The 11,525-nt window shown below is 45.0% G+C and overlaps 1 protein-coding gene across 1 annotated transcript in view; it reads left to right on the top strand.

Annotated features, from left to right (window-relative positions):
* LOC111951310 (protein-methionine sulfoxide oxidase mical3b-like) overlaps positions 1 to 11,525 on the top strand; it is a 47,765-nt gene that overhangs the window by 18,604 nt on the left and 17,636 nt on the right. The window contains exons 19-22 of the mRNA XM_023969368.2: positions 1,157 to 1,343; positions 2,653 to 2,768; positions 3,006 to 3,039; positions 4,258 to 4,262. Coding sequence (XP_023825136.1) covers positions 1,157 to 1,343; positions 2,653 to 2,768; positions 3,006 to 3,039; positions 4,258 to 4,262 — 342 coding nt within the window. The remainder of the gene's footprint in view (positions 1 to 1,156; positions 1,344 to 2,652; positions 2,769 to 3,005; positions 3,040 to 4,257; positions 4,263 to 11,525) is intronic.

The raw sequence follows: 11,525 nt of genomic DNA, 5'->3' as shown, positions 1-11,525 counted from the left end.
GTGTATTTGGTCCTTCAAGGCGAGCTGTCATATGATCACGCTTAAGCTAAACGTTTAATTTAAAAAAATTATGGTTGTTTGATCGCATGTCTGCAGTTTTCGGTTGGCTAGTTGTTTTCAAGTGTATTAGTCTATAAATATTTTTTGCCAAAATCGTCACTCTCCCATGTCTTATTCGACTAGTAGTTTTTCTGAAATGTTTATTGCTTTGCCTACATTTTACTCCCTCTATGTTTATATATACAACACATACATTCATTATTAATTTCGGTTTGCCTACCCTGACGTGAAGTTTGTTGACATTTTAATTAGAGCAGTGATCTTCAACCCTGTACCAAACAATGGCTCTTGGAGATCTGGAAAATGCACTGTATGTGGAACTATGGCTACGTAACATTTTCATTATGTTTCGCCGTGAAACAGTTTTCATGGGCACACAAATCCAAAATAATGTAGTCCTATACCATTGCAAATCGAATGCTTCTAACAGAAGTCAATTATAGGTCTACTGTCAGTAATTTATAGGCCTATCTTATTTGATGCGCATTGGGGTCTCGCTGTAGGCTAGTTGTTCCTAGTGATTGTTGTCCGACCATCATCCGCTGATCCAGCATCACCATGAAGAGAATGACATTCATATCCATAATTATACATTTATGTGTGGTACAGATCAGGGACCCATAATGAAATTCCGTTTCCGCAATTCTGTTACCGGTGGTTCTATAACCAAAATATCGTTTTTTCAAAGTCAATGTGTCATGTCATARTTGACACCTGATTCTTTCTGCAGACATCGTTGATTCTTAGTTTATCAGAAATTGAACCGTTTTTGGWAAACGTGGATGCAAATTTGGGGGGGAGATTTTACCATAATTCTGTTATCAAACTTTGCATCTGCAACAGTTCTTCTAGTAAAATGTGTTTTTGTTACATCAGTGTAAATTGTTAAAAGTAGTCATTGTGCATAGTATGGTTTGTTCAACTTTGAAATCAATGTTTGGCATATATTTTAATGGAAAAATCTGAATCTCAGCGCAATTCCGTAACCTCTTTGGTAGTAAGCTAACTCTGAAGTGAGGTGATTTATCTATTACAGCTTATTCTCCCCCCCATCTCTCTCTCTCTCTCTCTCTCGCGTGCTCTCTCTCTCTCTCAGGCTGCTGTTCGCTCTGTGTTGGCAGGGCCGGGAGGGGCCAGTGACGTATGTTTCTTCTGCAGCAAGCGCGTGTACGTGATGGAGAGACTCAGTGTTGAGGGACTGTTCTTCCACCGGAGCTGCTTCCAGTGTGACCACTGCAGCTCCACCATCCGCCTGGCCTCCTACGCCTACGACCGGCCTAACGGTGAGCCCCTGGGGAGGGAGGAGAGTGAGACCAGGTCTAAGGATGGAGAAAGGGGAGAGACCTGGGAGGGGTGAGTGGGTGAGTGCAGGGAGAGGGTGTCACTGAGCTCCATAGAGTTAGAGAGTAATGGTAAAAGTGGGTAACTCCGATGAATGACATGGGCTGCCCTACCACACACACACTCACTGAAAATACCACTACCAGCCCAGCATGGTCTTGGCTCCCCGAAACACAGCTTCAACTTTTTATATGCTCTACCACAACTTGTGTTATCTTGAATGCAGCTCTGACCTGCAGTTTATGAGGGTTAGTGACACTATAAATCATGCTGATTTGACACAGATTTCTCCAATCTGCACTCTGGGTTGATGTTACACCGCGTGATCACTTTGTAAGGCTTCCAGGTTATCAGCAGACCAGAGACCAACTCAGTTAACACATGATGAACACAAACTCAGTGTATTGCTTACTGCACCGTTGGGGCCTGGGGCTCCCTGGACCGACTGCGTGGTTGTTTATCTTTGATTACTGTAGAACACACAAGGTGCAAGAAACAAATGTGGTTGTGCATGAGCAGTTTTTCTCTTCTTATGTCAGTCACTGACAGTCACTCAATTTGCCATGTCAGCTAACAGTTTTTTAGATTAGGGGCCCCCTACTTGGAGGTGTCATGAATGGTGCCGTGAATAGGAGGGCTACCAAAATGTTTTGCCCACGAGGTGGGGGTGGCCCCCCAACCAAATCTCCGTGATGTCATGTCAAGAGCTGATTTCTAAGTTTAAATCAAACCCTTCAACCAATCAGGGATGAGGTGTCACATGATAGCCGTTTGATTGTGAGGCGGGAGAGGAGTGTGTGTAGGGTAGACTATATATATGAAGTGGTCTGTCAGTGTAGGGACCAGATCGAGTGTGTCTTCCTGTCAGTCTGTAGACCGGCGCTGTTTTCTATGGAGGAGTCACACTGTAAGACACAACTCTATTTCATTCTCGCCGTTCCTTTCCGGGAGGCTGAGAGATGTAKCTTTTCCTCAAGGTCAAGRGACACTGTTTTCTTTGTGTGGAAATGTGAATAAGATTTAGCTGAGGATGAGACTTGTAAGATATGTAACACTGTTTTCTCTGTACTTCTACTGTAGTTAGATAACACTTTGTTTTTGTTTAAAGTTCTTCTGTAAGATGCATGGGAGCTGCACATCTCTCTGTTGTGCGGTTCTAAATCTGCAATTTTTAGTGTAGCGAGGTTCTTAAACTGCTGTGTGTAGTGCGGTTCTATGTATAGTGTTCTAACACATTGGTTCTGTGTGTAGGGAAGTTCTACTGTAAGCCGCACTATGACGTCCGTCTGGTTGGGCCGGTCCAGAGGAAGAGAGCAGCCCCTCCGACCTCCGATCAGCCCCCAACTCCGTATGAACGGACCCCCCTGGTAAGGACTTCTGCCTTTCCCCTCGTACTCTGGCTAAATGGAAGCTCTTGGCTGACCTGGGGTTTTAACTCCTGATATTTGTATAGAGGTTTCATTTAATGACCAGCTCTCTCTGTATATTATATTGTTTTGAGGAGAACACATCACGTATGTTTGAGGTTTTCTGAAGATCAGTACACTGATCCTTGGAAAAATGTTTGGTAAAATAATATTTTTTTCTTTGCTCCTTCCTTCCAGGAGTACCCAGCTGCTCTGTCGGGGGACAAGGGGGGTTGATGTCCTCTAAGGGGTCTATTACACACCCTTACACAGCTGCTCCCCAAGAGACCCGCCCCAACAGACCCCCGCACACAGATCCCCTTCCCCCATCCATGTCCCACGGTTTCAGCTTCTTGCCCTGACCCCCGCACAACAGCCGACACCTGAAAGGTGCGGGGGCAAATCGAGGGGCAGAGCGAGAGGCGGGCTTTGCAGTGACTCCGCCTCCACAGCAGGGTGGGGCAGGCTATCCCAGCATGCCTTGAGCTGGGCAGGGGGAGGATGCCGGGAGGGTGAGAGGGTCCGAGGTAGAGGTGGTGGAGCTCCCGCCCACACCGATCCCCGAACTACTGTCGGAGTCACGCACCCTCTCCTCTCTCCTTCCCCCTCTCTCCCTTCCTCTCGCTCTTTTCTCTCCTTCATCTCTTCTTCTCCCCATCCTCCTCTCCCTCGTCTGGACCCGGGGAGCAGCCAGAGGGTGGTGGAGGAGTTGGGGGAGGAGTAGGTAAAGACAGAGGAGTCTGGAATTGAGACTGAGGACGTGGGTGTGGGTGCATGCGACGTTAAGGGTGTGAACAGTGTTGAGGCAGTGGCTGGAGTGGAGAAGGTGATATTGGGTACACTGGTGGGGCTGTATGGACCGTGTGTGTCGGGTGTTGTCGAGTCAGGCAGTTGTATGTCAGGCGTGTGTGTGTCTGGAGAGTGTGTGTCAGGCGTGTGTGTGTCAGGTGTGTGTGTGTCTGGAGAGTGTGTGTCTGGAGAGTGTGTGCTCTGCTGCCACTCGTCAACGAGGCTACCTCCTCAGCGGTGAGGGGAGATGCTCCTTCCCCTGAGAGAGAGAGCGAGAGAGCGAGAGCGAGAGCGAGAGCGAGAGAGAGAGAGAGAGAGAGAGAGAGAGAGAGAAGAAAGGGGGGGGAAAAGAGGGGATGAGTAGAGAGAGTTGTAGGCGGAGTAAGGGAGAGGGAGAGAGAGAGGGGGAGGGAAGTAAAGAGAAGTCAGAATCCCTACAGAGAAAACGAGATAGCAACCTCCTGTGTCGTACAGAAAATATTGCTTGTGAGCCACTAGTTGCATTGGCTGAGAGTAGGTATTACGTTTTTTTTCGTTGTTTGCACAACTGTAGACTTGATGAGGCAAAATGAGTATATTAATAAGGTTTGGGCACCACAGCCACCAACCCATTGGACAGTGGTTGCAAGAATCACTTGTGTAAGTCCATGGGTGCAAGTAGGTGAGGTAAGTTACTGCTATTCGCGCTACTCGTGTGTCATTATTGCTCAAGGGACACAACAAAAAGAATGGCTAACAATTTCTAATAAAGGATAAACTGTTTGTTAGTTCTAGGCGTCACTTTCTCATCCAGAAGGACACAGTGAGTGCGCTTAGAATATTCTTCTATAAAAGGAGAACACAAATGTTAGTAGCCAGCAGGGAGGTGCCACCTGCCTCACCCTTAGAGGAGAGAGCCACAGACCTGAATGGTCTTCGACAGACGAGGAAGGAACTATCGGTAGCAGGAAGAACAGTCAACAGAAACTTTAATAACACATAGAGACAACAGGAAAAACGAGAAAAGCCCAATTACCATCACTAGATACTCCTCCTCATCATCATCAATCTTCATCAACCTCTCCTTCCTCCTCTCCTCTCTGTCCTCTTCTTCGTCGTCTCCTCTCTCTCCTCTGAGACGTCGTTGTAGTTCCATGGCCTTCCTCCAGGAGTCTCTAGCCAGGTCATTGGTTAGAGCCCGCTGCCTCTCCCCCTCCTCCTCCGTCCTCCGATCGAACTATGAGGAGAGAGGAAGGCAATGATGTGTGGTGTGGTTCGTGTGTGTGTGTGTGTCGGAAAAGGAAGAGAGAAAGAGAGGGAGAGAGAAAGAGGAGGAATAGAGACGAGGGAGAGATAGGCGAGATAGGATAGCGAGAGAGAAAGAGAGAGGGAGAGAAAGGAGAGGAAGAGACAGAGGAGAGAGGAAAGAGAGATGATAGCGAGAGAGAAAGAGGGGGAAAGAGAAGTAAGGAGGGGGAGAGAGAGGGAGAGGAAAGGAGAGATTAGATAGCGAGAGAGAAAAGGGGGAAGAAAGAGGACAGTAATAAAATAAAGAATGATGTTGTTTTTGTAATGCTGACCTGGAGCCCTCGTTGCTCTTGCCCGCAACCGAGCTGCCTTGTGATTGGCCTTCTTCTCCTCTGTCACCACAGACTGAGGTTTGTAATTGGCCAGCGTCTCCTCTGGCACCTCCTCCGGCTCATCTGTTAGCTGCTCAGTCTCCAGGCTCCCAGGCTCACACAGGTAGTTCTCCAGCTCTATACGTTCTGGCGTGCCGCGCACGCGCTTAGCCCAAGCCACACCCTCTCAATCAGAGATGACCTGAAGCACACACACACCACACATATACACACACACACACACACATACGAATGCTTTACCAAGCCGGACCCACTCCCAATCAGAGACGCCACTGAGACACACACACACACACACACAACCCACATACACTTACCAAAGTCATACATGTTTCACATTCTTTACGCACTCAGGCATTCTTTACCACTCAGCGGCGTCACTAAGAAACACATTCTGTGCACAACCCACACACACGTCACAAGCATTACGCGTGAAAACACACACGACACAGATACATGAACCTTGGCTTACCTGAGACCTGCGATCTGCTGTCACACAGTCACTGAGGAGCGAGGGTAGTGACAGAGCAGCTGGACTCCTGGAAGAAGAAAGCAAAGAAAGATTTTATTTTACCAAAAACTCCAAGATAAGTGTACTCTGATCACAGAAAAGCTCATACATATCGTATGTCCCTCAAAACATATAATATACAGAGAGAGCTGGTCATTAAATAAACCTACTATACAAAATATCAGGAGTTAAACCCCAGGTCAGCCAAGAGCTTCCTTTAGCCAGAGTAACGAGGGGAAAGGCAGAAGTCCTTACAGGCGGAGGGGTCCGTTCTACGGGGGCGAGTGCTGGTCGAGGCGGAGGGCTGCTCTCTTCCTCTGACCGGCCCACCAGACGGGTCATAGTGCGGCTTACAGTAGAACTTCCCTACACACAGAACAATTGTGTTAGAACACTATACATAGAACGCCCTAACACACAGCCAGTTTAAGAACCTCTAAGCTACACATAGAAGAAAGAGAGATCTGCAGCCCCATGCATCTTACGAGAACTTTAAACAAAAAACAAGTTTATCTAAACAGTAGAAGTACAGAGAAAACAGTGTCATATCTTACAAGTCTCATCCTCAGCTAAATCTTTTTCACATTCCCACAAAAGAAAACAGTGTCCCTGACCTTGGAGAAGTCACATCTCTCAGCTTCCCGGAAAGGAAGGGCGAGAATGAAATAGAGTTGTGTCTTACAGTGTGACTCCTCCATAGAAAACCGGCCGTTCTACAGAATTGACGGAAGACACGACTCGATCTGGTTCCTCCACTGACAGACCACTTCATATATAGTTCACCCTACACACAGCTCTCTCCGCCTCAACTCAAACGGTTATCATGTGACACCTCATCCCTGATTGGTTGAAGTTTGATTAGAACTGAGATCTAGCTCTGACATGCAACACTGGCTATCTTTTGTATCACATCTCTAAGAGGTAACATCAACAACACACAGTCCACACACAGCAAGCAGGCATGCACACGCGCACACAGAGCCTTTTCTCGGCCCTAAGTGGATTGGTTGGGGGGGGGGACACCTTGTGGGCAAAACATTTTGGATGCCTCCTAATTCCGCAGAGAGAAACGTCTTACGTTTTACATTTAATTTCCTGCAGTATACACTTTCGCGATGGGGCAGAGAGAAAATGTTTGCAATTTTACAGGAATGTCTTGCAATTCTAACCATTGTTGCCATGGGGTGGACAGGAGATTTTGCAAGTTTAAAGTTTATTTCCTGCAGTTCTAACACTTTTGCCATGACTTTTGTCCAGTTAATGATATCTGAGTGAGAGTGACTAACAAAATCAATGGGGGCCCCCGTCGGAGGTCAGAGTCCCTGTGGAACGTGTCAGCATGCACGGTCGGTATCGGCCCTTGATTATTCAAATTTAGATAGTTTAGCTAGCTAACTTACCAATCTAAAAATTTGGTTACTGACATGGCTAATTGAGTGACTGTCAGTGACTGACATAACAAGAGATAAAAACTGCTGAGCACAACAATGTTAGAATTGACCTTGTGAATTCTACAGTAATTTGAGTCCCCGACTGAGGCCCCCCACACACACCCGATCAAGATAAACAACCACACAGTCAGTCCAGGGAGCCCCAGGCCCAACTGGTGCAGTAAGCAACACGACTGAGTTGGTTCTTCATGCGTTAACTGAGTTGGTCTCATGGTCTGCTGAAATAACCGGAAGCCTTACAAAGTGATCATGCAGTGTAACATCAACCATGAGGGCCGATTGGCGCAAGTGTGATTGAGTGTCACTGACCTCATAAACCTGCAGGTCAAGAGCTGCATTCAAGATAACACAACAAAGTGTGGTAGAGCATATAAAACAAGTTGAGGCAGTGTTAACAGTACCGAGAGCCATGCTGGGCTGGTAGTGGTAATTTTCAGTGTGTGTGTGGTAGGGCAAGCCCTTTGGTCATTCATTGGAGTTCCCACTTTTTAAACATTACTCTCTAACCCTATGGAGCTCAGTGACCCCCCCCCCCCCCTTATCACCGTTAGGTCGGTCGTAGCGTAAGAGGCTAGGCGAAGAGTGGAGCTGCAGTGGTCACATGGGAACAGCTCGGTGGACAGAAAGTCCCTCAGCCACTGAGTCCTCTCCATCACGTACACACGCTACTGCAGAGAAACAACGTCAACTGGCCCCTCCTGCCCTGGCCTGGCCCTGGCCCCGCCAACAACGAGTGAACGAGCCTGAGAGGGGGGGGGGGGGGGCGGAGAAGAGAGAATTAAATGCTGTTGATACATGATGACTTCAGAGTTCGCCAAACAAAAAACTACATTTACTAGAGAACCGTGCAAATGCAAAGTTTTTGGTAAACAGCACTTATGGTAAAATAAAATATAAGTTTTTGGTGTCCCCCTTTTTCAAAAAAGATTACAATTCTGTTTCATTAAGATTCACCATCAGGTGTCCAGCTATGACATGACACATTGACCTAGCCTTTTATTTTTGGCTATTGAAATTTGATTTACACACCCGGTGAACAGAATTGCAAGATTTCCGTTCTTCATGGTGATGTTTGCTAATAGGTACCAAAAATGTATAAACATGATGCAGATTACAGGGAGGGGGGGGCTCAGCCACACCCTGAATAAGACATTAGCTCCCTAAATGCAACAAAAGTCAACTTTTTTTTTGGGGGGGGGGGGGGGTCTTAAGTAAGTAATTTAACTTATTGTTCCTAATAGTTTAAAATGTAAGTAGTAAATATGTTTCAGTTGGTAAAGATGGAATTAACAGCGTTCCAAGACTACAAGTTTTCCTGTATAGTTTAAACCATGTAATTTCACTGTGGCTGCGCTGTCCACTCAGTAGGGCTGAATTTCACTCTCAGCTGAGCTCCTTTACGCATAGATTTTCCTTTGTAGTTTCCTAATTTTCCCGCCATTTTTTGCCATGCGTCCTTTTATTAAAATAAAAAGCCTTTATTCCAATGCATTAGAATTCTCCCGTTGATTTATAATTGTTTGATTTTGTCGGTCAGCTGTTAGAGCAACTCTTGCTTTTGATATTCAGGTGCGCGAGTCGTTCTATACATGCATCGTGCCAGAAGTAGTAGACCATTTATTTAATTAGCTTTATCATTTTCTATCAATAATAAATTTTCTTTCCTGTATCAGCCTGAATGATGGTCGACAATATCACTAGACAACCTTTTTTAAAAGCCCCTACAGCTACATTTTGAATTTGTACAGGGTTGAGTTCACTGTTCCTATTAACCTTTTAAAAATGGCCCTATTAATAATGGCAACCCAATAACAACTGTCGTTATGTTTAAGGAAAGAAAGGTAGTGTTTTTATGTCACACAGATTTGTTTAGATTAGAAGCAATTAACTCATGATATGATAACATCGTGCACTAGGGTGTAAAATATTTTGATTCAACTCATGGCATTATTTGAAAGTAATCGCTACCTATTCTGCGTATGTTCCGTGTGTTTAAAATTGCCTTGGCTGAGAGGGTAGCCTAGTGAGAGGGTAAACGCAAGTAAAACGCCGTTGAACCCACAATTTTCCAGCAAATGCTTTTGAAAGTATAGGAAAGTTTTTTTTTTCAACTGGCGACCGGGCGAACATAGACTTTACTGCTCACGCTCTTTTTTTTTTGTTAGCGCACTAACGGGAGACGAAACACTTGCTACGGGTGCCGGGCGCGGCTGCAGTGCTGAAGTGTGATGGGTAAATACACCCTAGTCGTCGTTTTTTCCCCGGGACACATGTTTCAGCCCCATTTCAGGTGTCCCGCGAGTTTTTCAGGCATACAGAAAAGTGTCAATTTGTCAGCAAGCTGCCCCATTAATGTAGGGCCTAGTGCGATGACAATCTCGTGAATGATCCATACGGTCAGTACTTTTGATGTCTGTCGTAAGAGTGTGCCTATTCCATTCATCAAATGGCGCGAGTAGGCGCTAAAACATGGCATTTTGATACGGTGACATTCTATTTTGGAGGGTGTAGGAACATGCCAGGTAGGCCTTACTTTTTAATTAATTTGTTGTGAACAATCAGATTGAAATACCAGTAAGCTTTTTGTGTTCATCTCGGACAGTTGAGAAATTAAATTTTTTACTCTTTCAATTGTCCTTTAGTTATTAGGCGCCCAAGTAAAAACGTGGAAAGACCGCGTGCACTCAAACAAGACCAAAGTTCTGTTCTGTGGGTTGGAGGCCGACCAAAATGGTCTGACCAACTCATGAGTGTGTCTATGTTTCACACGTGTGGATATGCAAAGCACAGCACAGTAGAGCTCAAGTAGAGTTCAGCTGACAGGTTGATATGTTACATTATACGTAGAGGTGAGAGTACAGAATACATTAGTAGTGTGACGCTCAGAACTCTGAGTGTCTCTTGGCGAGAGTGCGGAGGTCTTCCGTAAATAAAGAGATGCCTGCTTGTCTTATGACCCGGGCCGGGCCACTCCACAAGGAGGCAAGTAAGGCGATTAGCTGTGTGTTTAGTCGTTGGCATTATTGTCCAGTTGTGCGGTCGAAGGTGAGCAAGGAACAGACCGCTAATTAGCTGCAGCTGGCCCAGAACAGAACGCACGTCTTCAGATTGTAATGCAAGCGGCTGATATAAATGCCTCGAGTGCATGTGCCAGTCTCACCTTGGGATAAGAGTTGAGGAAGACCTGGACTGCATCACTTCTTGTTATAAGAAAACAATGTGTTTTGAAAATTCCAAATTGTTTGATAGTCAAGCTTACACACAGCTCTGACACACTCACACTTACCACAGATGCCACCAGGTCTTTTTCACAGTCCCCAAATCGAGACAAATTCAAGAAAGCGTACAGTATTTAATAGAGCCATTATTGTTCATGGAATCCCATTCCAGATCTCATATTGCTCAAATGAACGCAAAACCTGGTTTCAAAAAACAATTAACCAACACCTCTTCTCCTATTGATCTAGATAGTTGTGTGTATTTATAGTAGGCTTACGTGTGCCATTTTTGAATTGATGTAGTTCGTCTTGAGCTGTTCTTGTCTATTAATGTTTTTTGCAACGCCTTAATGGGATCATAATAAAATACCAAATACTAATGTGTACTGTACTGAACTCTACAGTACAGTACTGAGACTCTACCAGTACAGTATGAACTATACACTACAGTACTGAATATACATACAGTACTGAACCTATACACTAGCAGTCTGACTATACACTACTTTTCTTTACTGTACTTACTCTAACTCTATTGTACAGTACTTGAACTGTAACTCTACTGTGCTGTATTGTACTTTTACTGTGGCGGTGCAAACTTTGTGAGGCTGCAGGTAGCCTTTAGCAATTAGGGGAGCTGGGCAGCTGATTCCGAGCCGACTAGGTGAAAATTCGTCGATATGCCCTTGAGCAAGGTACTTAACCTAATTTGCTCCTTTAAGTTCGTCTGGATAAATGACTCAAATGTAATGTGAAACCCAACTGTGGTTTGAGACTACTAATGGTTTCCCCCAATTGTAGCAAACCAATTGCAGAAAATCCGTTACCGTAGATTTATCTGATACTGAATTGATATCAGTAAAACCAGTGGTGGAAAAGTACCCAGTTGTCATAACTTGAGTCAAAGTAAAGATACCTTAATGAAAATGCTTCGATTAAAAGTGAAAGTCACCAGTTAAATTCCTACTTGAGTGAAAGGTCTAAAAGTATTTGTTTTAAATTTTATATTTTCTTCAAGTACGTATCAAGTAAATGTCATTGCTAAAATACTTAAATAAAAACATTTTTTTATTCCTTATATTAACTGTCAGTCACATCAGCTCACACTATTTTCTTGTTTTTTCTATTTACTG

This window comes from Salvelinus sp. IW2-2015, linkage group LG24 (genome assembly GCF_002910315.2).
Source record: "Salvelinus sp. IW2-2015 linkage group LG24, ASM291031v2, whole genome shotgun sequence".
Classification (NCBI taxonomy): Eukaryota; Metazoa; Chordata; class Actinopteri; order Salmoniformes; family Salmonidae; genus Salvelinus; species Salvelinus sp. IW2-2015.
The sequence above is the reverse complement of the archived record's forward strand: the minus strand, read 5'-3'. Positions and strand labels throughout refer to the sequence as shown.